A 27,861-nucleotide genomic window follows, 5' to 3' on the forward strand; every position below is an offset into this window, starting at 1 on the left:
CGCACATGTGCGCTCCTCAGCAGGGGGGACCCGCAACGGGTGCGAGACACCTCCGAAAGTTCTGTCAGCAATACAAACACAAATCAGACTCTGAACTCTCTGGTTACATCTGCATCCACCTGGGGAAGTGGCAGGGAGAGGGTGGATGGGTGGGTGGAGATGGGTCTGCCCTGGAGACAAACAGAAGCAGCATAGAGAGTATGAGATGGGTGGAGTTTACTATCATAGGATGGAGGTAAACAGGTGCATTAAGAGTATTAAGAGGTGCCCCAGTTTCAACAGCAGGGGCGTTTCCAGGAGTCTTTCAGAGCTGTGACCCACCAGTGAGGAGTGGAACCCCACAGAGGCTGTCTGTGCTCGCTTAATGTTTTAAATGCTAAAAAAAAGTCTGACAGCACCCTTTACAACATACATGTAACGTATTCATGATGCTAACTTGTAATAATGTTTCTTTTTTGATGACTTTGATGGTCGTAGTCATAGTTACGATCTTCTATAATGTAACTACAATGTTGCAGATAAATCTGTTGTGTGGTGATTTTGTCACCAGCTGTTGCAAACTCAGATGGGGAAGAAATGCTTTTAACCATGGATGGAGCGCCTCCTTCTGTAAACATTCACCATGATCAAGCTTCAGTGAGAGGGGCGTTTCCTGAAACTTTGTTTTAAAGGTCACACAAGGGGGATTACAAACGAGCAAGGAGGGGCTCACAGGAAGTCAGAACATTAACCAAAAAAAAGAAGGTGGTTGGTGTAAAGTGATGGACATAGTTTTTGTTTCTGAACTGAAGCCAGCACACAAGTGCATCAAACCTTCTGATTGGAGAACAGAAAGACTTGTGCTTATTGAACGCTGCTCCTTTACTCAGTGACCTGATTAAGTCTGAATGATTTCACAAGTTTATCGGTTGTGGTATTCAGCTCAAACTAAGTGAAACAGGAAGTTCAGAGAGAGTGTGCTCGTTGCACGACGCATCGTTGGCCTCACGACGTCCCTCTCTCACCACCTCCAACTTCCCAAGGCAGCTTGAGGCTTCATTAACCAATGAGTGACATCACAGTGTCCATCATTTATGTACAGTGTGTGTACAGAAGACATTTACATTTATTTTGATGCTGAAAAGTCATAATCCTAAAACTTGTAGGATGAAGATATACAGCAGTACTTATTGTACTCAAGACTCATATTTGTGATGTGACGAGATCATAATTTTTGATATCTTAACATTTGCATCGCTTTAATATTGCAGCTGAAGGTGGTTTTAATTACTCTGAGAAGCGTAATACAAACATAAATGGGTGTAACCACGGTGACGCAGCCCATTAGTTTGTTTTTCCTGTGATTTCACACCGTATGTGATGAGCGAGCGGTGGATCTGACTTTGAACAACAGAGTAGCCAAGAGGCATTTTCCTGTTGACTTCCTTATAACGGGAATGTTTTTGAAACAGCAGAACTGGCGTTCATACTTCAGCATTAGTTTGAAGAGTGGGCGTGGTCTGCCTAACAGAATTCTGAAGGTTACAAAAAAGCTCAATTAGGAAAATGAACACAGGGGTTTTTGTTTCATTTCGATTTATTTTTTAAGTCTTTAGGACAAAAGAATGAAAAATAAGAAAGAAAATTTTTAAATCAAAATCAAAACAATTGAAACGTTTCAGCATGAATATTAGACAGTTGAGTTCCAGTATCTGATGGATTCCTCACAAAAATGACTCTAGATTTCAGATTTTTCCAGTCAGAAACTTCCTGTTGTTCATTTTCTACTTTAAACTTACACAAACATAAAGATTACACATTAGGGAGAATAATGAAGGTACATTAATGAGGAAAAGGGAACCAAAGATATCAATTACTACAACTTAAGCGTCAAAATGTTCATCTCTTATTTTCATTTTGAACTTGAAACACATTAAAAAACAATTATGGAGAATATTAAAGGCTGATTAGAGGTTTACCAGGATGAAAACAGGAATCATTAGGCTGTGTTGTTGTTGCAGCATCAGTCTCTCTACTACAACCTCAGTTTTCACGTGTGCATGCTTTCTGTGCAGGCATGCACACACATCAGTGAAGACACCCAGCAGGACAGCAGGAGCTGGTCTGCAGGTGGGCACAAAGCAGCTTCTAGACACAGAAGCTAACGTATGCAGTTTCAATATCGCCCCACACTGATGTGTAGTGAGGCATGAGCTGACTTCATGGCCTGCCTGATCTAACACTGCTCCAGGTCAGTGTGCATGAAACTGATGATGAAACTAGACCAACCCAGTGGTTCCCAAATCTTTATTTCTGTCCCAGTTAAACCTCCACCACGAAACAGACCCAGTCTCCAAAGGCTCCAACAGCATAAAGACAGCCTAGAGGTCCCACAGAGACCACGACCCACTAATGCAAACGTCAACCCTTTAAACAGGTGAGACATCATAAGAGCCAACAACCTTACAGTTGTGATGAAGGGGTAAAGACAGCATACTTTGAAAAACAAGAATATAATTTAAACCAGAAGAAAAAGTAGAGGACCTATGATAGAGCCATGTGGAACTCCACAAACAATGTTTAGCCCCGCCCCCTTCTTCCACTGAAGGTTATTTTTACAGGTTTCAGGTTTTTGATACTCTCAATTACCTTGTTGGTTACTGCATTTCTGTACATGTGTTATGCTATAGAACCCAAAAATATATTTATATCAGATTGTAAACATGTTTATTTCTGTAATGTTAGACAAATAAACAAAGGACTGGCTCACTGGAACCTCATGGGACATTATTAAACTGCAGTGCTGCTTAGTTTGGGAACCACTGGATCAGGATCAGACCAAATAATTTGATCTTTTTTCACATAATTGAGATATTTGGTTGGTAGCAGAGGGGAAAATCACGTTCCCATAAGTTTTGATCAGCCTGAGTCAGTCATGCCTGTTACCATGGTCACTGTGTCACATCAGATTATTCCAGAGCCACAAAGTCTTACTTTATGTGATGGAGTGACAAACCACACGTAGCTCATCTCTCACAACAATTTAGTCAGAGTCACACTTAAAGCAGCTATTTTAACGTTTTTCTTCACTGCTTTCAGACTAAAAATCAATTAAACTTTTCACTGAATGAAAAAGGAGAAACTTCCTTTTGTTCTGAAACATGAGGCAGCGCTGTGTTCAAAGTTCTAACCATCCAACCTAACCTAAAGCCACTGCTGCTATGGTTAACACAAGGTTCGCAAGGGAAGAGTCGCAGCGAGCGTCTGAATGGCGGCAGGAAACAGAAGCTTGCACGCCGCCGTCTGCTCAGGCCGACTCCTGCAGGTAGTAGTAGGTGGCGGCAGACAGCAGCGCGCCGCCCAGCGGGACAAGGACAAAGGCGGCACACCTCCTCCACCACCTTGCCGCCTTTGAGCGCTCGTTGTCCACCTCCTCCCTTCTACCCCGCTTCTTGTTCCTCCGCCCTCCTCGCTGCTGCCGCTTCTCGAACGCCTCCAGCTCCTCCTGCACAATAACACAGTTTGAACAGACTCCGACCACATCAATTCAACATCCACCGTCATTAATCACTCGCAGTTATTAGCTTTACATGTTGAAATGAACGTTTGAAAGTCTGAACCTTCTCCAGAGCTAAAAGGTGGTGCAGGTGGAACAGCATGAAACTCACCTGAAGCTTCCTCTGCTCCTCCTCCTGAGCCGCTCTTTGCTCCGCCTCCTTCAGCTAAACACACAAACACACGCAGAGTGTCAGTGTTTGTGTGTCCAGGTGTGAACCACTCAGAGTCTGTACAGGTGTGTGTTTATACCTGGCTGACTTTCTTCTGCTGTTCTCTGCAGATGTCGTCACACTCAACAGCAAACTGAGGCGACAGCGAGCACAGCACCTCCTACACACACACACACGCACGTGCACGCACACGCACACACACACACACGAACAGAGCTAATGTCAGAGTCCTGCAGTGTGGAAATGGTTCAACTTATCCATATTTCATACCAGAGAGTAAATTTGTCTCTGCAGGTGTAAAACAAAAACTCACATTAGAAAAAAAAAAAATCTCTCTCGCTTATTTGAACACACTGAAGTGAGATCACATTACAGAGGCAGAGCCTTCAGTTTTCAGGCCCCTCTTCTGTGGAACCAGCTTCCAGTTTGGATTCAGGAGACAGACACTATCTCTACTTTCAATATTAGGCTTAAAACTTTCCTTTGTCCAGATGACCCTGAATCCTCTACAGCTCCACTGTCGACCCCTCAAACATCCAAATGTGAATGTTTTTACATTTTTAATGTAGGAAATACTGTTGGAAATATGTTGTCAGTAGATTAGAGGTTGTGACTGTTTCCTAAACTGCTGAGAGTGACAGAGTCTTAACTGAACTCGCAATACCAGACACCCTCCTCAAAGTTAAATATAGACAACCAAAACACCCATAACACCACCAGTGAAATCGTCTATCCAACCACGAATCTAATGAGTGATCAGTTTTGCTTTTTCTGGGGTAAATTAAACATGAAGGAATCGTTTATAGTATTTCCACTTTAAGTCCCTTTGAAGAAAGTGTTGAATGAGACTTTACTGATGCTCTATCATGACTGATGTCATTAGAAGTAGAGATTCAACCCTTCTGATCCTGAGATGTCCACAGTTACATTATCATCAACACTTACACTGCACAGGTATTCCTAATAAAGTGGCCACAGTGCGGAGTGCTACTTTTGGTTTTACCTTCTTGATTCTCTTGCAGGGACACCGGAGCTTCACCTTCTGCTGACACGTCTCCTCACACACACCTGGATGGCACACCTGCTTACAGCGATGGCCACAGCTCAGCTGCACGCACACACACGCACACACACACACACACACACACAGATTAATTGTGGCTGCTGCTGTAGCGAGGCAGAGCAAACTTCAGCTCTGTCCAAGAGAAACATGAAGCAACCGTCGAACAGTGAAATGAAACACTGGCTCCGCCCCCACGGTCGCTTTGATCCTTTCACGGTGGAGGAAACGTCACCACCATCAGTCTTTAGCTCCGAGCAGCTGGACCGCAGCTTGTATCGGACTCTCAGCAATGTCACATAAACTAAAGGCTGAAACTCAAACAAGTTTTTTTGTGGTTTCTTTTTTGTTTTGAAATGATTGTGAAGAGTTTCAACATCTCCAGAGGAGACGAGCCGACTTCTGAATTTATTTCTTTTAACCCGGCGAAGTCCAAGCCAGCGTCTGACGTCTTTGATGCTTAGCAGCACAGAAAACACTGAAGCTTAAGAACCATCAGCTGGAGTTTGTTTTCATGAAAGCGTCACAGACGCCACCTCTGTGCCAGATACCTCAAGTGTCACCTGGACATTTGTAATGCTGACAGCAGCAGCAGCCACACAGTGACCAACAGTCTGACATGTGCTGGTAGCAATGCAGTGCACAGGGAGGAGCTCAGATCAGGTGATGAAAGTTGTACAGGATGAAGCTTAGATAATAAAATAATGAGGATGATAATTCCTCAGGGAGCCTCATCTCGCATGCTGCAGTCTTATTGGCCTTTACAGGCTCAAAGATGCGCCCCCCCCCCACACACACACACACAGACAGAGAGGAAACACTCTTCATAGAGTTCCTAGAAGACCTGATGTGGAGGTAAACTCAAATCCTCATGCTTTAACTTCTGTACGATATGAAAAAAAGAAATGTTCTCTTTTTCTTCTGTAATGATTTATGAAAACACACATCCACTGCTTCAGGACTTCACAGGGTTACACCGATCGACACGCTGAAATAAACACCTGAAGGGTCTTTAGACACTTTATGTTTCTTACTTCACGGGAACATTTTGGGATAAATCATTTTTCAGATCAGCCAACTGAACGGAGAGAAAATCGAACTGAGAGGCTGAAACCTGCAGAAGAAGAGAGTCTAAACACCACAGCGCTGCGGCCGCTCCATGTTTGTTATTCCTGCTGTGTGTGTGCGTGTGTGTGTGTGTGTGTCTTGGCTCTTCAGAGCTGAAGTTACAGCTGAATGAAAACAGTGTTCTGACAGAAGGACGCACACGAACCACCGCACTGCTCAAACATTTTACTTCAACTGTGCTTGTGCGTGTTTAAGTCGCAGAATGAAAACACTAAATCACTCCCAGGTGAAAGGAAAGCACGAGAGCGAGACTGTTGGTGTTCAGCTGGCGCCACATGGCTAAAGCGATCAGAGCGATGGCGCTGAGCGGACGGCGTTGTGTTACTTCTGCTGTGTCACTGACGATTATTGACGATTGATAGGAGGAGGGAGAAAAACAGGAGGCGGGAAGAAGAAGAAAAGAGGAAAGGAGCGTAGCAAGAATGGAAAGAGCTGGGACCTCCAGAGCAGTCACACTTCAATGGCACTCAAAGGCTGATAAACTAGTCCCATGATGCACTGGGGCCCTTAGGGAGGACACCACAGATGGAGTGGGGTCGGCGCTCATACCTCTTTGGGACACTGGTTGTTGCAGGAGCTCAGGGCCTCCTTGGTCTGCTCGTCGGCTGCGGTCAGCTTCCTGCAGAGAGCGATCGATCGGTCAGCAGTAACACTGTTAGTTCACACACGTTTTATTAGTGATGAGCTGCTGATCACCCGGAGCTCACAGCAGATAAGGAGCCTCTGTGTTTATGCTGCTGCACAGTGACACTGGCTGAGCGTCGGTACCTGCAGACGGGCTCTGACACACACCTGGAGCAGCGACGCTCTCAGGCTGCCCTCTTTAAAGCCTGCTTCACTGATCCAGGCCTCACCTGAGCAGCACTCACCTTTGACCTTCGTGTTTCAGACGTGTTAATGTGCAGGCCAGCGGGTCTCAAACACCTTGTCCACACACGTGTTTATATCAACAGAAAACAGCCTCACACACATCGCCGGGCCTTCTTTTCACAGCCTGAATTAGTTTGAAATTGAACCGACTGTTCAGAACGTCTTGTGAAGCTCGATGTCACAGTTAAAAACATCCAGCTGGAACAAGCCTGGACTTGCCTCACGGCACGGTTTGGAAACCACAGCTGGAAGTGAGTTGGGCCCTACAGAAAACAACTTCACACTCGTTCTGTTGTTGTGTTTTGCCCCTCGGGGCCACCGAAGACTCGGGAGAAGTTCCAGATTAGTCGCCAAGTGTCTGAGTATGTGCCAGACTTTAAAAAGGACTTCAGTTTCCTCGTAAACAAACACGCCTCCACTCATACAGACATTATTTTACACATGAAGGTAGGCAAGAGTGCTTCAAATAAATCTTCTATTGACGAATAAGTCAGACCACAGAGTTACAGTCCTGTGCAGGTCTTAAACCACCCCACACTTTGTTGTCAGGTTTAAAGAAGCAATGAAAGGTCTTAAATAATCAGGCCACATCTGATCTTAATGAGCTTAGAGAACTGTAGCACTAGAGCACCTTCGGTGTACACCGGGTGTTTCATCTTTCCTCACTGTGTGTTTGCCACCTCTGTCCATTGAATTATTCATTTCTATTAATCTCCGGCTCTCTCCCTCAGCTTGCCTTCGTCCTCACACCTCTCACAGATGCCCCCCTCCCTGAGTCTGGCTCTGCTGGAGGTTTCATCCTGTTAAAGGCAGTTTTTCCTTCCCAGAAATGTTTCTTATTTGTTAAACCACTGATCTGTAAATCATTCCAGTGCTGCGGCTGCACATAACAGAAAACCTAACAAAGAACCAAATTTAAATGGCGTCTTTGTTCCCTAAAAAACAAACACACATCACTCGCTCTCATTCCTTTAGTTGAATCTATGAAAAATGCCAAAGATAAAACAGTTTTACGGACATCAAATGGGATTTTTGTACCAACAAGGTGATTCCCAAAGTGCTATTAGCTGAAAGCTTGGCATATCTCAGCATGCTGCACAGTGTGTCCTTAAAGAAGGAAACTGGACACGTGGAGGACAAAAGAAGAAGTGGCAGACCTAAAAAGCTATCTGCAGCAGCTGGACGGTGTCTGAGCGCGACACAGGGCCTGTCGCTTCCCCTGATCCAGCTCCACGTTTTAATAAATCACTGTCGCACATTTTCTAAGCAAAACAAAGAACGATGGGTGACGCGAGACTTGCTCTTACTCATCATTGCAGTCTGACAGCTGGCTCCCTCTCCATATAAAACACTGATATTACTTCTCTTTAAACGCATTAACATCGACCATCCTGTTAGTCTCAAGCATTTTTGTTCCTTCTGCTTCAAATTATGCAGCAAGAAGCTCCGCTTTGATTTAAAAAGAGGAAGTTAAGAGAAGAAAAAGCTTCTGATGAGTCTGCCACCTTTACACAGCAGTCGTGACTTTATCGTGCTTTGTTTTGTCATTTCAAACGAGGCCGTTCATGTTTCCAGTCATGCCATCACTCTGCCTTTGTTTACATCATGTAGTGAGTGACTGGTTTTGTTTATTCAGGTATGATAAATCATGTGTTTGTACTGACGTGCACTCCACGTAGAGCAGGCTGATCTTGCAGTGGCACCGCTGGCGGATCATCTGGCTGCAGGGGGGGCAGGCGCCTGGGTGACAGGGGCGGGGGCAGGAGTGAGGGCAGCCGGATGGGCGGGGCTTAGAGCAGCCCTCCTCACACACCTCGCACTGCAGAGAGATGAGATCAGGTGAAGCAACCAGTAGGATTACTGTGAGTAACAAACACCAGAACACTTCACAGTTTCTCACAGGTCGCGGAGTTCCACAGGGCTCTGTTACCGATCCTCTACCTTTTAATTACTAAAATATATACATGCTTGCAAAAGCACAAGGTGCCTCATATTTAACAACTGTACTCTATAAATTACCTGTTTAAATTTTAATTGGGCTTACAGATTGTATTATTAAGGCCTGGCTTCTGTAACTGACAGGTGGATGATGACATCAGCTATTTGGAGTCCCCGGACGTGACCTCGGCGCATTGGAGCATTTTTAATGCACTTATCTGACCAATAACATGGCTGCTGTGTTTAACTTTACCAACAGGTGGTTCAAGACGTCTGAGCTCCAGTTTTGGTGAAATTTGAGGATTTATTTGAATATTAGAGCACCAGTTACCAGGTTTCTGTGCGATGGCAGAATCCAATGGGTAGTGTCATAGTGGCTGTTAGTGGAGACTCAAAATTAAACACAATATTTCCAGGATGTTTGTGATCATACTGGATGATGTTTTGTTGGTGACTGTAGCTTTACTAGTGCAAACAAAAACAAGGGGATTTTCAGCCTCTTCCAATAAGATACTGTTACTGATGAAGTCTAAGTGTGAATGTATTGAATGTATTGCTACAAGGTGCCGCCAGCAGCAGCATTATATCCTGTAGTCCAGGTCGTGTTCTCAGTAAAGTACAACATGAGTGTTTAACACTTTAACAACAGAGTAACTAAATCTTGTAATAAATTACATTTCAGTCCTGTTGACCTTCATCGGGGACTTGATTGCAATTCCTTGAATGTGTTAGTGGTAACCCAGACAGTGGGACTTACATTTAACTGTAAACATCACCACCGTCAGGCTGCAGCTCCAAGCAGCTCATACCAGACTCAGTGATTTTAACTGTAATGTAAAGGCCTGTTTAACTGCACTCCTTCACCTGCTACACCCGTCGCACAGTCAGGTGATCATAAACGTGTAGTTTGTCACATAAAACAAAACTATAATACATTTCCTGTTGGGAGGTCGTACTCTTGGGTCGCTGTGTATAACCAGCTGCTTACGGCCCTGCTTTTTCGTCACCAGTATCCAGTGTCATTTGAAATACAACTACAGCGCTCCACCAACGCTCGCTGGGTCAGTAGTTTCCTGCTTCACAGTCCAGTGGTGCTCAGTGGTGTGTTTGTTGTTTCCACCTTCAGCAGGACTTTTCTTAGATGTGTGCAAAGGATTCTGTTGGTGCCATCATTCATCATTTCATCAGATTTCATTGACAGACATCTAAACAAGGTCCTTACTGGATTGCTGTTAACCAGATGACACTCTCTGCTGCAGGAGTGGTTGCCGCAGGTCAGAGGTCGTCCGCAGGGTCGCTTGCAGGAGAAACGACCCTGACGATGACACGGCACCGGGCTGACCTGCCGAGCACAAACAGAGTTCAGCGCAGACCCTCCATCATTAGATCTGATGACCTCGTCTGGAGGTGAACGAGCGCCTGTATACGAGTGTGCTGAATACCAAACGACTAAATGAGATGAAACGCAAGAGACTTAAAAGAGCGAGAGAGATACAGAGAAGGACAAAGCAGATGAATAGAAGGAGGAAGGAGTGAATGAGGAAGAGGAGGTCAGAAGGACAAACTAATAATAAACGGCGTTTGGAACGAGGGAACATGATGGAAAGGAAAACATTAAGGAGGGGAAGGACGGTGGGAAAGTAGCACAGATAAAAAGAGGAGTGCAGGGAGGAAGTAATAAATCTACAAAGACAGATACGTGGAGCCTTCGTGCTGGAAACCAGTGTCGATGACCAGAGAGGAAGAAGTGCTGAAAGCGTTAAGCCGCATCATCGTCACTACAGTTTAAAGAAACAGAAGAAGAGTGAAGATGGAGGCTGTGACCAGGCTGGCTCTTACCTCGTGTTCTCCAAAACAGGCCCTGAAAGACAAAAACAAAGACTCACTGCACCGCTCACCTCCACTCACTATTCACACGAGTGTCCTCGTTAGGCTTCAAATGTTTACTGCAACCACTCAAACTCAGCGTTCGCTCGTTTGCAGACGATCAGATACTCAAAGTCTGTGCAGTTTTATGAAATTCTTCCACAATTTGTAGATGCAGTTTATTTCCTCCGATCGGTGACGCTCTGCCTCTATAAGATGCTCTTCTCGTACCCACTCATGTCACTGACCTGCTGCAAAACAACCTGATCATCTCTAACATCTCCCTGCAGCTGATCGTCTCTAACATCTCAGCTGTTCTCTTTTGCTGGGACGACGTGTTGGTGCCAAATTCACTACAATATTTAGAATATTTTTCATTAGATTTAAAAAATAATAATAATAATAATAAGAAAAGGTGTATCTGTTTAAACAAACAACTTGGATATGGTTTTATGATCACAGTATTCTGCTTTTTGTGAGTCCAGACTTCTCGTAAACATTTTTTAGCCGTTTGGGGCTTTTTCCTTTAACTTTGCTTTTTATTTTAACCTTAAACGTATCCACCCGTTGCAGGCATCCATTCACTTCCATTCAGCTGATTTATTTCCATATTTTCCAGTGGACGAAGAGATTGACATTGACCTTAGAAAAGGTCAGAAGCTGGAGCAGCTGGAGGTCGAGGGATGATGAGAGACGTGATGGAGGAAAACAAAAATAAATAAAATCATTGACTTAATTAAATTGAGTTTGGCTTTTTATATACGTCATCTTATTTTGACTTCGTTACTGTTCAATTAGTATTTTAATGGCTGAATTGTTTTATTTGAATGTGCGCTGAAGTCAGAATGGACTTTACTGCATTTATTTTCTTTTATAATGTTTACAGAACATCACGGGGGGTTGGGTTGAAATGTGCTCGGCTGTTGGTTGATTATCTAACGCTTCCTGTTTTTCCGTCGGCGCAGATGAAGACAAAGTGTTGATACACGCTGCTTTGTTTGCCGAGTTGCTCCGATGCTGTTCTTTCCACATTTTAATGAACTTTTATCACATCTTTGCACATTATCCATCGACTTCCATGCATCTAATTCACCTCCATATCTACACTTGCCTCGTCAGTTTTACATCACAGTCCATCACTTCTCTCACATAAAGTCCCTTCGCTCCCATTCTTCCCATTTACTTCCATATTTTCCAGTTGGTCCACAGCATCACTTAGTTTATCTGATACTTTTTTCACACTGTAAAACAACATATCATCACCCATCAATTTAAAATCACCCACTTTCCAGCTGCTCATGCTTTTACTTTCACTTCAAACTTCATCTATTCCGTCCTTTCTTTTGCGAGCATCCTTGTTATTTGTATATTTCCCAGCTGCCTCAGCTTCTGCTCCGTTCATTAACTTTATTCCGGTTAGCAGCTCACATCCTGTCACTACTGTGAAAAACTCCATTTATTCTACTTAATTTCAAACATGTGTCTGTTTTGTTTTTACCGACTTCAATCACTTTTTTAAACGATCGTTTACTTTGGCTCATTACGCGCCGACCTCACGTCACCTCAGTCAGTTCGTGTAAACGCTGTGTGATGGTGAAAACAGCTTTTTCACTTCGCTTCTTTCAACTCAATCGACTCCCACCATTCACGGCCGCTTGGTCACATCACACGATCACTTTCTGGCACATTTTTAGAAAACGTGACTCTGCGCGACCCCCGGTTCATTTGTGTTCGCTTTGCCTCGACATGCCGACGCAGAGCCGCGGACGACCGGCTCCAGCAGAAGTTTGACTCAACATCGTGCGTGCGTGTGTGTGTGTGTCTGTGTGTGTGTGTAGGGGGGATACGGCGGTTCTCACACACCCACACAGATGGCTGATGTTGGTTGTTGGCTGCGTCACTGAGCTGCAGGCAGCTGGCAGGCGGAGTGTTTTTTAATCTCAGGTCTAATGATTCGTGACGGGACCAAAGCACCTCAGTGTGTGTGTGGGTGTGATTTCTGTGTGTGTTTAGGGGTTCTGGGCACCACATGATGAAAACACTTTAATTATTTAAAAGGCCTCCAGCTCCTCGGTTAAGCGTGGTTCGGCGTCTGCAGGGAGCCCGGCGCGTTACATCATGTTTTACATATTCATTGAAATCTAATTTAAGGAAATGTGAAGCACTGTGCGCTCGCCCCGGCACAGAAACACTTTGATTTTCTGGTTCTGCACATGTTCAACGTTCTGAAAAGTAAACCGATCCACGTTTGCTTCTTTGGCGATGCTGATCAGAAACATGTGACCGCGCTTTCTTCACCGCTCTGCAGCAAATGTTTGCCTTTCATGGACATACGGCTCAATCCTAAAAGGAAAAACACTTTTCTGAGACCAGGTTCACATGTTGGCGAGAAGCATGCACTATGAAGCAGGTTCACCGTATCCAGGACATCTTTCTGTTATCGGGGCTCTTTTACTGTGACATGACGCTGGTTGTCAATTACAAACTCCATTTAAAAGAGTTAGCATGTGTGAAATAGAGCAACGTGAATGAAGAGCTGTCGTTAAACAGACTGAAGCACCGGCCAGTAAAGTCCAGCAACCTCCACCAACCAGTCATTCCAACTTTCATTCACAAGGAGATTGACGTCGGGAATATACGCTTTCCTCGAGCGACCGCTGGTTGTCATGGATGCCTGACAGGTCTCTAGGTCTGTGTGATGCTGCTTAGGATAACATAACCAGTTTAAACTTGTACGACATTAAGATGTTTTCAAACACTCTGATGAACAGAAAAAACCAGGGTAAGATTCCTCCTAACCGTCTCTGACCAGCTACAATCTCAGGGATCTTCCAGAAATGGTGATGCTATTTTCCATAGATCTGATTGGTCAGTAGGTGCTGATGTCATACCTGTTAACCTCTTATCTAAAGTACGACCTACACTGGAGCAGGATAGGTGTTAACTCAACAACCACTAATCCTGTTTTGTAGGTGTCTGCAGACTGCTCTGTGTTAGAGCTCACGTCTACCTGCTGCTGTGATCAAGAAGTGTGTGTGTGTGCGTGCGTGTGTGTGCGTGCGTGTGCGTGCGTGTGCGTGCGTGTGTCTTACGTCGGTAGGGGGACTTGGCATGGCGGGCAGGGCAGAGCCTTCTTGACAAACGCGGGCTCAGACGGCTGCTCCCACGGTCCAGCTAAGTGAACCTAAACCACACGGAGAAAAAACTTGTTGGTGGAGCAACACAAACACTTTGTCCTGTGTTTTCTCTCTGAGAGGAAACGGGACATTTTCTGCTTTATGGAGCTCGTGATGTTGATAAGATGTTTGACAACGGCGCTCGCAAACACACAGAAGTATGCGCTCGAGTCCACGGCATCCAGATCTGAATAAAAAGTACTTCAGCATCAGCTTTAAGCACCAAAACTCTGAGAACATCTGCAGATTATTAAAGACGCACTCAGATTTATGAATTATATTTCATACTAACCATCTAAACCACGATACACGTGCAGTGTCACACAAAGTGAAACTTCCTGCTAAATCTGACTGTATAAGAAACAGGAAATGGAAGTAATAAAGTATTTAGTTACTTTCCAGTAAAGCAGTCGTTGTTTTTTATTCGTTTAATTCACTTTATTCACTTTTAAAGCTCTGAAATGATTCTGGTGATTGATTCTATTTAACACAAAGAATCTGGAAAATAAAATAGTCTCAGCGCTTTCAGAGTAAAAGCATCTGAAGCCACAGCTGCTGCCTGCACCTCAGTGTTTGGTGGTTTTGTCGGAGGTCAGCAGGCTGCGCATCATTTTCCTCTCTTATCACACAGCCTGGGATCAGCACAGATCCCAGAGAAACAAGAGGACCTGAGGTGGTCCTTTACCTGCTGGGACTTGACCAGCACCACGTCGTGGCAGGGCTGCGGGCAGGTGTGGCTGCAGCTGGGCAGCGGCAGCAGGCAGGGCTGCTTGCAGGGGGGGCAGGTGCCGGGGTGGCAGCGGTGAGCCTCTCGGGTCGGGTGGTGGCAGGACGGAGGACACCTGAGGACAGCAGATGAAACTTTAGTGAGACCTTTCTGATTCCTGCTTTTCTTCTCTGCCCGTAGCCAAAGCCAACAGGAGCAGCTCATTACGGGTCAACGATCGGCCTCGTTACAGCAGAGCACGACGAATAAGGGAGTAAAAACAATTAAAACTCAGTTAAAGCATAACCCGCTGTGGCTCTCAGGCACGTTTTAATCAAAGCTCTCAGGAGACGTTGCATAACTGCAGAACTGTTATTTAAGACTGCAGGAAAACATAGGAGTGCTGCGCTTTTAACCTCCTCACTGCAGGTTTGCCCTCAGGATCTAAAGCACAGGTGTGTGTGTGTGTGTGTGTGTGTGTGTGTGTGTGTGTGTGTGTGTGTGTGTGGTTACCTGCAGGCCTCCTTGCAGCGAGGTGGTTTGGTGGTCCTCTCGCGGCCACAGGGGACGACAAGGACCGTCGAGCCGCACGTGCACCGGACCTCCACCGACTCTGGACACGGATAACAGCTGCCTGAGTCAGAGAGGGCGACATTAAAGGGCAAATTCACTCATTTTCAGATAAACCGGGGGGAACGTGATCATCAGTAACAGAGTTTATCATATCCTCCTATTAAAAATCCTCCACTGAGCTGAGCAGACCGCCCACCTGTAAGCCACACAGATATAAGCGAGGCTGCCATATCGCGGCATCGGCCCCTCTGGCCGTCACCAGTAGGCGGCAGGTGAAGTGTCTGAGCCGGGGCTCGTAGATATATATATCTTCTTCCACTCGATGATTACAGAAAGCATTCCCTCATCCGGTTTTGTCTAATATGTTTAGTAATATTACTACAAACACATTCATGACAAACACGAGTCTTTCCTGTTCAGCAATCAGATAAACTGCTGCTGCTCTGTGAGACGTTGGCAGGTCTGCCTGCACGGCGTCAGTCGACACTCACTGCTGTGAAGACTTCCATTAAAATAACACACCGAATGTTTGGCAACAGACAGGACTGAGTGGGAGACTCGTGTCTCACAGCTTGTGCAGATAAAGCCTGAACAGCAGATGCTTTTCCTTCTAAAGGAGAGACGTCCAAACCAGGAGCTCTGCTTATTTTAGACTGTGGGGCAGGAGAACATCTGTAGTGCCATCGATGGACAAAGTAATGTAGGCTGAACTTAAAGGGGACATCCTCTTGGGCTGCAGCTGGTGGTGCTAGTTTTGTTCTGCACTGGAAGCTCGAAGTTTGCTCGGGCTGATGTGAAGAGGTTAGAACAGGTTCATGAGCCGATCAGAGGCCGCAGAGTGGAACAAAGACAACCAGCTGCAGTCCAAGGCTGAGTTCCTCTGCAGGATGAGAGACTCAACCAACCAGCTGAATCTGGTTACCTGTGTCTTCCTGGGAGAGCCCAGACATCCTGCTGTCACCACGTGCAGCTGATGGATACAAACGCAGGTCAACCAGAGAAACCATCAGCCTGGAACAGACGCCAACCCCTCACTTCCCCTCTGCGCCTCTCTTGACTTTTTCAAGATCTCGACACACATGAAGATCTAAACTTGCAACTCCACCCAAACCACAAGCACCACTCAACCCTTTAGCAGCCAAGAACCTCGGAGGTGCATTCCAGCCGGTTTGACTTTGACGTAAACTACCCAAGTGCAGGTCAGAGGTCACTGCTTGATGACCTGTGCCCCTACCAAATGAAGGTCCCGAGAGCACCGAACAAAACCGGCTGTCCTGAAATATCCTGAAACCAGGGCAGCGTGGTGGAGTCCTGCAGTCCAGCAAGGAGGCAGCCGATTATGTCGGCCTGTTATTTACTTGTTGCAAAGAAATCAGCAATTAAAATCTCTGCAGACTTTAATCACTGACTGAAGAAAACATGTCCTCCCCTAACACCACAAACAGGATCCACATCTGTGGGAAACAACGTTCCCACTGAAGTGATGTTAAAAAGTAAACACAGGGTGGGGTGGTTTTATAGTTTCCATAGTTACACCAGTCACAATATCAAAGTTCACCTCTGCAGGTCAAAATATACCGAGTGAGGACACACACACACACACACACACACCCACCCCCCCCCCAGTGGCAGCTGTTATCTGCGTGGCAATGCGTTGGCAGTGCTGCAACCTTCTCCCTGCTCCCTCTTGAAAGGTCAGAGCAGCCAATCAGCACGCAATCACACCAATAAATTGACTTTAATCTATTCAGCCAATCAAGAGGCGGATGGATGAATAAATTATCTGTTATCGCCCAATCAGGGAACAATAGACGCAGGAAGCTGTCTGTTATTCAGACACAGACACACACAGAGCTGAATGTTTGGGAGAAAGTTGACCTGTTTCCTGCTGATCGTCATTAATTCCCTTTATCAAGGACTCGAGAGAGTGTGTGTTTTCTCCTGTGCTATCAGCTGGAAGAAATGTCAGCGCACACGCACACACACACACACACACACACACGCACGCACACACACACACACACACACACACACACACACACACACACACACACACACACACACACACACTCTTAAGTAGGCCAGAACTTCTCGGTTTGACCTCTCACCTTCATCCAGCTGTGAATCCTTCAACACTTCACAGCTTATCTGACAGACAGGAATGTGATGTGACGTGTGTGTTGAGAAGTTTCAGGTTCACGCTCTGGAGGACGGGGCTGTGGCCCCCCCACACCCTCTAGCAGATTATTACATGAAGGAACCTTTTAAAAAAACAAAAAACAAGCGCGTCCATGCTCACAGGTGTACACACGGGTGATCACACCCACAAACTACACCCTTTTTGGCTCCTACCTCAAAGCACACTGTGTTCTGTTGATCTTATGTGCTGCACAATAATGTTTAATATTTAGTATTTACTGTCATATTCCCATATATCATTGTGATGTTGTTTATTCTATTACTCTTGTTCTCTTCTGCTTGTTTTCTTTTTTCTTTCTCAGCAGGTGATCCAGGTGATTGATATATGCATTTTTTTCTCTCTGCCCGTTCTGTTGGTTTTTGTTTTTTGCCCTTCTCCCCCGTCCCTCTTCTCAGCTGTTTCTCTTTCCCTCTTTCTTTCTCCCCTTCTTTCCCCCAGTCAAGTCTGTCCCGTATTCAGTAAGTGAAAATAAAATAAACAATAAAAGGTGAATCAAATGGACCATTATGGCAAGGCTGGGATGGTCAATTTGGTAAAGTAAATCCGTTGGGCATCTTTCTTTGCCTTTAGACAATAATTCTGATGGCAAAAGAGCCAAACGGGACAGGGAAAAAAAAAAAAAAAAAAAAAAAAAAAAAACAAGAAAAAAAAAAAAAGAGAAGTTTCAGGTCCGTCCACGTCTGCTCAGAGACTCAAACTTTCTTTACTGCTGGCCCCTAAACGTGTTTGTTTCTGCTGTGACGTTTAACACAGGTAGTCTGACTGCTGGAGCCTCCGGTGGACACGAGAGGAGCTGCAGCTGTTATCACCTATGAACCTGAGCCTGTTACCAAACGAATGATCAGCACTGATCCATTCATTCCAACTGATTTGAATGCCGCTGTGATTCTGCACGTAATCTAAATGTAATCAGATTACTTACCTTGGTGACAGACTGAGGGACACTTGTGGTTCCGACAGCCCAGGGTTCGGCCGCAGCTTTGGTCGCAGGGGGGACAGTTACCGGGGCAACACTGAAACACAAAGCATCGTGGGAAACAGGTTTATCTCTGAGGCACTTCTTCTTCTACTTCTTTAATACAGGCGACCGCAGCTCGTCTTGCTCTGCTGTTTGGCGCCAAAATCATCAAACATGTGCAACACACGTCATCGCGTCGTGTTATTTCACACAGCTACGAGTAACTCTGTTCACACAGGACTAACAGAGGTGGAGGGCGGATGCAGGCTCGTCTGGGTTTTGCACCCTAAAGGTCATCTCACGAGAGAAAGCGCCGGCCCCCGCCACCCTGCAGCCTCCGTCAGGTGATAAGGAGCTTTTATTATGGAAATGGGACTTCCTGTGATTTAATGTATCAAAGGTCGTATGAGCTCCGCCCCCAAATGTTCCAGATTAATAACAGTTATATTAATCAGCCGACTACTTTGTACTTGCTGTCTACACTCTGTTAGTCATGAAGCGTGTGGACTCAGTGTTTATTTGATCAGGTTAACGTCACGGCCGCTCCTCTGCAGGGAGCCGGGACTTTAAGAACCGGCCGTTTTGAGCTCTGCACATTGAAGAAGCTGCAGGTTTCTGACTGCCTCGGTGAGTTCAGATGTAACTGGGACTCCCACGTAGCTGGACTGGAGTTTGGCACAATCCATTTTTCCAGCTTTAAAATCCTGTAAATGTCACGTCTCCACTGAGAAAGAGATTTTCACGCTGACGTTATAAACGCTCTGCTGGGTCAGACGGAGTAGAGGGGTCTCAGGTGGCAGACACCAGCTGCTGCTAACCATCTTCCACAGCTTCATAAACATCTCTTACTTCTACGAACACGCTGTTGAACTACACAAAGAGCGACTGTGGGCTTTCAGAGCGGGGCTCACTGCTGAGAAGCAAACAGATGAAGTAGATTTATGAGATAAAACGAGGAGTTTGATGGGAAAATGAAAGCTAACGAGACCGTTTTATAAAAGAGCAGGTGCAATAACATTTACGGTGCCAGAATAAAAAGGGAAAATCTGCAGCTGTTTGGGCTTCATTAAGTATTTAAATGCTGTTGGTACCAAACAACAGGCTGAGCCACAGGATGAGACAGCGAACATTAAAATGACTGAAAGCGCCCATTTACATCTGAGCAGGTTGGCCCCACGGGTCTGACAGCGGGCGGATTATTAAACCTCATCATGTCACATGTCAGACGTGGCGTCAGACAACCTTTTCCTATCAGATTAAACTGATCCGATGCCATCAGGGTGACATTTACGCCACAAAAACGAGACATCGTTGCCGTCACGATCAAAGCGAGACACCGGGACGAAAGCGTGGGGTTCCCTCTGCGAGTGGGTCCTTCAGTCACTGCTCAGACGTTTCATCAACCCTGCGTTGAGCTCGCCTTCGCTCTCTCCGAGACCTTTAATCCACCAGAGAAGAGGAAGGCGGAGGTATGAAGGGTCTTATGTGTGTCATTATGCAACCAGCCTCCCCGCAGCTGATGGAAAATCATTTATTTAACACCGAGAAGATAACAACTCCAGAGGCTCCAGATGTTTCACTGCAGGAACCATCAGAGGATTTGGTGGAACATTAATGTGATCACACTCAGAGTGGAACAAATCTGAGACACTACACACTGAGTGGGCGATCCACACACACACACACACACGTCCTCTGGGTCTAACTGTTCCTGCCTGCTGCATCGCTTCCTCACTATTCTGATTCCCACCTGTGCAGACTCACAGTTTGTACCCTAGAGGCGTGTAGGAGTTTTACTGGTGACATGATGATTTCTTTGTGCAGCTCTGCTTGTTTTGTGGTATAAATCAAGTGTACCTGCTTTCTTTATAGCCGTGCTGTTTCACTGCTTCATAAAAACTCAAATTCGCTGAGTTCAGTTGATCTGGAGCCAAGATGAAAGCTCCAAGGCTCAGCTTCCCACATACGGATTAAATCCAGGACCACAAACCTTAAAGAAAGTTTTATTTTATCCTGGGAGTCGATCCAGTCGTGTGTGGGAACCTGCTGAAGGGTTTCTGTAGGTGAACCAGGAGGATTACTAACAGTGTGTACTGTGGCTGCAGCTCTCTGTCTCCCTCTGCTGGTTACTGTGCCACTCTGCTCGCCTTCATTTGAATTGTTTCATCCACATTAATGACTAAAATAATCCTGATTATCTTTTTTTTTTTCAATAATCTAGAAGCCCAGACTTCACAAATGTGATGCTAACCAGTGAGAGCTGAAACAGGTGAAGCATCTCCTGCAGCCAGGTGTGAGTTCGTGCAGACTGATAGCTTCTAATGAGAACGTGGACTGACCTTCCTCCTGCACTGGTGTCTCTGACAGTTCCTGGTTTTGGGACACTTGGAGTCGCACAGGTATTCTTTATGACACGGCATCTGCTTCCTGTATCGGCCACACCTGCACTCCTTCTCCACCTCCTGCAGAGACACAGAGCGGGGCTCAGCGTGTGTGTGTCTGTGTGTGTGTGTGATCAGTGTGTGTGATCAGTGTGTGTGATCAGTGTGTGTGTGATCAGTGTGTGTGTGTCAGAGACCTGTCTGCAGGTTTCGCAGCTCCCTCGGTGACACCTCATTGAACAGGTGTGCTTCAAACATGCCAGACGGCGATCGCACGTGTCGCCGCATGGCTGCACTTCCTCTGTACACGGCAGAGACGACTCTACACACACACACACACACACACACACACACACACACACACACACACACACACACACACACACACACACACACACACTTAGAAAACAGTAGCATGGAGTGAAAACCCGTGTGTGTTTGCGTGAGCACTCACTGGTCTTTCCGCATGGACACGTCCTGCTGATGGAGCGAGGACATGGAGGACAGTCGCCATCGCAGCACACCTCCTCACAGGTGTGGTTCCCACAGGAGAGCGGAGCGCCGCACACCTGCGACAGACAGACAGGTGAGTGAGAGGAGGCGGGGCTTCCTGCTCTCAGAATAAAACTAAACACATCAGACGAACCACACCGTCTCCACAGCTTTAATGACTCATGTTACACTTTCTGACCCAGCGAGCAAAGACCACACAGAACATCTCGTCTGGAACATCTGGAACATCTGCAGATTCTGGCAATAAACAATCACAAATCCAGCTGTGCGCTGCTGCTGACACACTGCAAACACACCTGCTGGCAGGTCCAGCGGGGGCTGGCGCAGGGCCTCTCTGCCTTCTCTCTGCCGCACACACACTTCTGAACGCTGACTCTGGGACAGGGCGCGCACTCTGACACACACAGGAGAGGGGGGGGTTTCAGGCGGGCATTTTGGACAGCTCACTCGGGACTGTGTTGAGTCACAGTGAAGCTTCACACATGACTCCGTGTGTGTGTGAGAGACTGTGTGTGTACCTGTGTGACACGGCTGTGAACACTTGTGCTGTTTGCAGAGCAACAACTTTCCACACGGCTGCTGACACGACCAGGCCTGCAGAGAGAACACACAGTGAGCATGTCACCAACACCCACAGCACGCTGTAAACCTGCAGACGGCGAGGCTCACCTTGTTGCTACAGCGACGGGGGAGGGGCTGTGCTTTGCCACACAGACAAGACACCGACACCATCTTTGGACATGGAGGGCAGGGGCCTGAAACACACAGCTTTAGGAACATTTCCACACTCCCAGCTCAGAGCAGTTTGTGTGATGTGTTTACTGAGGATGCAAAACTGTAAACCTGCTCGTCCTCTGGGGACAAGGCCCAGTTTTTAAGGATTTCCAGGATAACTCCATTTATCCTTTCTGTGTGTGTGTGTTCAAGGTTCAAGGTTCTTTATTTGTCACATGCATGTGTGTGTGTGTGTGTGTGTGTGTGTGTGTGTGTGTGTGTGGGGTTACCGGGGTGACAGAGCAGCAGGCAGGTGTGTCCACAGGCAGGTTTGAGCTCCTTCTGACAGATGGAGCCGCACGAGTGAGGAACCAGCCACGGATCAGCTGGAGGATCCTGAAGCTTCCCACAGTAACACGTGTACCTGAACACACCACAAAAAAGCTTTTAAACTCTGAAGTTTACAGCCAACATTTATTTTTTTAATTCAGCGCCTTCAACACACCGACCTGTACCATGTGATGTGTTTAAAACTTCCCACAGTCTGATTAGTGATTATTTACTGAGATAAAAGATTAAGGACAGAAAATCCTCAGCTGGGAAGAACCCAGTCAGCAGAGACACAAAGAGACACAGGTGAGACATGCTTAAACTTTTAAAGTGACTGAAACTAAACTGAAAACCTAAATTCAAAAGACAATAAAATGAATCCATGACAAATAATTACAAAAAAACTATATGTAATATAAATTAAGCATTTCTAACAGTAAATACTGAGATTGAAGCACAAACAGCATGAAACTACAGTAAGTGTGGAGTGTGGCTCCCCCTGCTGGAGAGCAGCAGCACAGCCGCGTTGTGTGAAGCTGGTCAGCGTTCACATGAGATACAACAAAGTGATGCACATTTGCTCTTTCTCTCCAACCTATGGGGCGATAAACACTGCAGCAGGTGGCAAGTTACAGACACTTCACTCGTCAGAGCTCACGTCCAAATAACCTCCCACAACTGGAGCTCAGACTCCTAAATGGCCCGTTGTTATAATTAACAACACATCACAAAAAGCTCCAAAAGGCACCAACAGCACGAACAACAGCAGCCACCTGTCAGTCAAAGAGGCCACGCCCCCAACAACAACAACTTCCAGCCTTAATATAGTTTTAACTGAAACAAGTGAACCAAAACATCTTTGTGTCAGAATGTCAACATGCTTATGTGTGCTGTAAAGCTGGAAATGTTAACATGGGCCTGAGTGAACAGAGTGTATTTCAGTGCTTCAGTGTTCAGCCATACAATCTGTTAAACAGCTTACTGCTCTCTGTCTGCTTCAAGATGGATTTAACTCGGAACTTTGAAACTTTGATTAAACACAGGAAACAAAAAATATCAATAAAATAAAAAAAATCAATAAAAAAAAAAAAGAGTACAAGTTATAAAATCGTTTCCAGAAAGAACTGAAAACTGAATAAAACAGAAGACTGTGGAAAGACAAACCGATACTGAGGATACAGGAACACTAAGCAGCATCACCTGACAATGATCGCATGAAGGTTCTGTAGGGATTTTGACATTAATAGATTCAACGACCGTGTAACACCTCCAGCAGGGACAAAGTGTTGAATGAACGTCAGATATTTGAAAGAGTCAAACCTTAAAACCAAAGAATTTAAAAGTCTGTGTTCATATTCTTGGAGCCTGTTAGGAGTCGGTGGGGCAAGCTCTCACTAATACTTTCAATAAAACAACATTTCACATTTATATTTAACACATTTGAGTCAAAATATCAAATATCTGTACTTTAGCCATATTTGCTTCAGCCTGTGGGGATGAAACATGAACTCAAGCACTCACTCTCCACAGGCTGACATGTTACAATATCCAACTTTACAGCCAGGAAAGCTGTTCATACCCCCTTTATAACAGCTGTACAGCCGAAACAACCTGCAGAAGCTTCACAGTGTTCGTGGAGTTCCACAGGGCTCTATTATTGGTCCTCTACTTTTTAAAAAACTCACCTCTTTAAATTGTATTAAGGCTTAAAGTTTGCATTATTATTGGTGTGTTTTCTTTTAATGACACAGGCAGCTATAGCTGTTAGGTAACTGGAGCCCATGATTTGAACCTTTGCACTGTGTTTGTGCTGTTTTAATGCAATTATCTGACCACATTATCGCTTAATGTTTGTTTTTAATGCTACTTGATTATGTTACTGTTAAAGTGAATTTGCAGAGTGGATTTAGCACTGAGCGTGGCCTGTGGTAACTCTAAAGGGCGGGTCGATAAAACTGGGCACACAGGATAAAGAAATCAAACGTACCTGTTGGGGGTGGCACTGGGTGGATACTCTGCACGGCACTTTGGACTGAGGGGAGACAATCAGACGCATTAACTGATGATTATTTCCTTACAACCGCCCAATCTCAAAGTGATATTTTATTAACTAACAAATGAAACATTAGAAAACACGAGTCCATTATACAGACAAGTTTAGCTAGTAAACAGAAACCACAAAGAGGAAAACCAAAAAAACCCAACTATTTCCAACAATCAATTTTAAACACAAATGTAACACAGAACTTTTCTCTGGTTAGACAGCTTTATCAGTGTGATTTTACCAGCTTATCAGTAATTAGTTCCATTTAAAATGATGTAATTGTACTGAAGATTCACCCTCATGCCAAATAATATTTAACCCTCGCCCATGTTTATGGATTTATCACGTTGGGCTATAGTGGTAGTGGAAGGGCTTTTGTTCCTCACCAGGGCCACGGGTGGTGCTTCTGACCAAAGTCTTCATCGGTGACTGAGGAGACGAGGAAGACCGAGTCTTTGGCCCACTTCTGGATACAGGGCAGGTGGAAGAGGGAGAAACAGCTGGAGCAGCTCCACACCTGGACGCACACACCAGATATCAGAGTTCAGTCTAAAGTGGTCTCCCTCTCTGGGCCTTTTAATATTTATAAGACTTTAAAACAAACTGTGTAAAGAGCACATCACATTACAACCAGCCAATCACACAACTTCACAGGTTTGTAGAAATACTGGAAAAAGTCACTACAAGCTGAGACTCATGGGCAATGTAGCATTATCTACTAGTAGTGGTTGACTAGAGAAGGAAATAAGTGATGAAAGCAAACAGTCTCCAGGGTCAAAAATAGTTCACTAACTTTTACACAGAGGATGTCTGAGAAATTATCAAAGAAACATCTTGAAGTGACCAAAATGACCCCAGACACCTCTCAAAGATATTTACTTTTTCCAACTACTTACTTAAACCTTTTACATAAATACAATCAAGAAGTAAAAACTAAAGAGAAAAAGACAAGATGGAACAATTCTTTTTAAAAAGCACAAAAACCTGAGAACCACATGATTACAATGCTTCTGACTTTCTGTGAGATCTGCTTCTATGAATGTGACAAAAGGAGAAAATCGGCCTCAAGCTGTCGTTAAATGTTCTTCAGAAACCAGAGAGGTGACGTCAGATCAGTGAAGCTGAATCAACACACAGCAGGAGATTAGATAGAACTTTATTAATCCCTCGGGTGGGTTCCTCTGGGAAATTCGATTTCCAAAAAAGCACAGCACCGACAGAAGTTACAGAGTTACAGAATATTATATATATATATATATATATATATATATATACACACACACACACACACACACACACACACATAAATATAAATACAGAGACAATATAAATAAAATATACGAAGGGGATAAATAGAATAAATAGGAATAAAAATAAAAATAAAAGTGAGATCAAAGTGCACGTGTCTCACCGCCTGTGTCCTCTTCACCGAGGCGATGCAGATCAGACAGGTGAGCGCTCCGGACTGAAACAGGTCGCTGACGTACTGACCGGTCCTCTGCAGGCCAGTGGCATCCCCGCCTACACACACGCACACGCACACGCACACACACACACAGGGAGTGAGCAGGAATACCACAACATCTGCGCAGCTTCATATCAGGCTCACCTTACTGTCTTCAAACATCTGCACACCCGGTAAAAACACTGGTAAAACAATCAATTTAACCAGTTGATCTTCACAGTGGTGTTGCCACGGCAATGCCTGGCTGCTCACCTGTCTGGTCGGTGTAGGTGGTGAAGGCGGACGCCAGGATCTTCCCTCTCTTTCCTTCCTTGTGGTCTCCATCATCGATGCTGTTGTCGTCTTCATCAGAGGAGGAGGAGCTGAAGTGGCTCTCGACCAATCGCTGAGCAGCAGCCTGGTTGGATTTCCTGATCTCCTCAAACTTGGATTGGACAGCCAAACCTGAGGACCACAGGGAAGAATTAATAAACTCACACCAGCCACACAGCCGACAGGGGTGGTTCATGGAGTGTTTCATCACCATGCGGAGGTTCAGGCGCAGAGCCCGTCTTCGTCCTCACTCCTCTTCCCGTAGCAGTGCCTGGCCTCTCTCTCTCCCTCTGCAGGGGTCGCGACCTTTCAACCTGAGCCTCCTGACTCCGGCCACGCCCGCGGCCCTGCTGTCGCCAGGCGGGCTCCATGGCAACTGCCTCTTGCCTCTGCAGAGAGCAACATATGTGAGAAATGATTGAAAGAAGGATTCACAGTTTATCAATTTACCCACAATGCACCTGAGATTTTCTCAGTACTACAACTCAGCCTCCACCAGGATTTACTCTGAGGGTGCAAATACTGGATGGCTTCATCAAATCCTCAAAAGTTATTTTTTGGACACAAACAATGAGCTGGGGCTGAGGTGAGAACTTTTCACTGATCTGCCTGACTTTGTATGGATGCAGCAGCACAAGAGTTTCCTCTGTACCATCAAACACACACCAATACTCCAATACTGCATTTTATCAAGGATACATCAACAAGCTTAGAAAACGAGTAGAAAATCCAATGAAAACACTGCAGCAGTAAAAACAGAAGTTCTGAGAGGTCTCTGGTGTAGACATAGAATGAGAGCATTGATATATGTACAATTTTCAACTATTACAGTACTTTTGGCCTTGCATGCATTTAACCAGGTATCACCTCTCTCAGGAACTTTAGGAGTTCAGCTTTGAGCCCGACGTCTGCAGATGTTGCCACTCATTCATGTTTATCTGTCTCTGCAGCAGCAGCGTGCCTTTGTTAGTGGATTTAATGCTGCAGAGGTGAATTAGCAGATTTTTGGCTGGACCCTGGTTTGCGCATTAGGGCACGTTTCCACGCAGCAGAGGGGTTTTATACGTGATTCAGAGCTGCCTCAGCCTCACCGGAGGCTCTGCGCAGCCTCAGCTTGCCCTCCTCAGGTGCTCACAGCTGCCTGACAGCTTTACCTGACACCTGGCTGGGTCTTTAGCGGTTACCTGACTACCCCAGCTGTCCCGCTGAGTCATAGCGACACGAAGCCGGACTGTGTCTCTCTCCGCCCGTGCACCTGACCGCTGCACCTGAGCACGTACACCGCAACACGTTTACACCGCGCATGCTCACGTTAAAGGCCAAATTCACTTCAAAAGTGCTGCTAGCCGGCTAGCTGCAGCAACCCAACTGCCATTCAAACTCCAAGAAAAACCAGGCGGAAACAAGCGTCACTTCCGGTAAACAACATTCACCAAACTCTAATTATCCACACAAGCTTCCGGAATGTTAATATTTAACTCCAAAGACAATCAGAAAACCTCATTTAATGAGCAGTTATGAGCTAAACACACCTCAACACTCAGCACAGTGGAGCCAGGTGCCTGATTGTCATGCGTAGTGCAACGCGGTGCATGCCGGTTCTTGTAGTTCTCACAACCAAACGTCGTCTGTTTAGCGATTTATCCAGGAGTAAAACTACATATCCCACAACCTCACACACACGCACACGTGTACGCAAACGCACACACATACGTGTCACTGCACAGCTGCAACTTTAGTTACTTTTTGCTTTTTGGTTGTTAATTTATTAACAATATAAAAAGCTCATTTAGGGCTAGGGTCTTAGATCAATAATACAAAAATGTGATCAACAAATCAAACTTTATCGATCCCGTGCTCCGCGGTAGTATTAACATTTCCTACAGCACATTTACCTACATTAGTTTCCATCTGAGCTCA

At 45.5% G+C, this 27,861-nt stretch overlaps 2 protein-coding genes across 5 annotated transcripts in view; both read right to left on the minus strand.

The window, feature by feature from the left end:
- Window positions 1-27,861, minus strand: part of LOC146578426 (T-cell surface protein tactile-like) — a 553,052-nt gene that overhangs the window by 466,968 nt on the left and 58,223 nt on the right. The window lies entirely within an intron of this gene.
- Window positions 1,559-27,514, minus strand: nfxl1 (nuclear transcription factor, X-box binding-like 1). Of its 4 annotated transcripts, none has more exons than XM_085268646.1 (25): window positions 27,474-27,514; window positions 26,153-26,330; window positions 25,882-26,073; window positions 25,576-25,685; window positions 24,551-24,681; window positions 24,108-24,152; window positions 22,081-22,214; window positions 21,746-21,831; window positions 21,595-21,670; window positions 21,373-21,470; window positions 21,018-21,132; window positions 20,761-20,885; window positions 20,522-20,644; window positions 18,147-18,237; window positions 14,965-15,085; window positions 14,431-14,587; window positions 13,662-13,753; window positions 10,543-10,564; window positions 9,926-10,045; window positions 8,430-8,584; window positions 6,445-6,514; window positions 4,711-4,815; window positions 3,787-3,867; window positions 3,648-3,701; window positions 1,559-3,484 (listed from the first exon to the last, which is right to left on the minus strand). In XM_085268646.1, exons 2-25 carry the CDS (start codon window positions 26,310-26,312, stop codon window positions 3,287-3,289), a joined length of 2,661 nt encoding a protein of 886 aa, XP_085124772.1. In that variant the 5' UTR covers window positions 26,313-26,330; window positions 27,474-27,514; the 3' UTR covers window positions 1,559-3,286. The 4 variants fall into 4 exon arrangements, with proteins under 4 accessions (XP_085124772.1, XP_085124771.1, XP_085124773.1 ...); XM_085268645.1 differs by lacking the exon at window positions 27,474-27,514 and adding an exon at window positions 27,126-27,376; XM_085268647.1 differs by lacking the exon at window positions 27,474-27,514 and adding an exon at window positions 26,809-27,108.

The sequence above is a fragment of the Mchenga conophoros genome, linkage group LG3 (genome assembly GCF_057382185.1).
Source record: "Mchenga conophoros isolate Kocher_MC1m ecotype Shallow Benthic linkage group LG3, M_conophoros_male_GT1.1, whole genome shotgun sequence".
Classification (NCBI taxonomy): Eukaryota; Metazoa; Chordata; class Actinopteri; order Cichliformes; family Cichlidae; genus Mchenga; species Mchenga conophoros.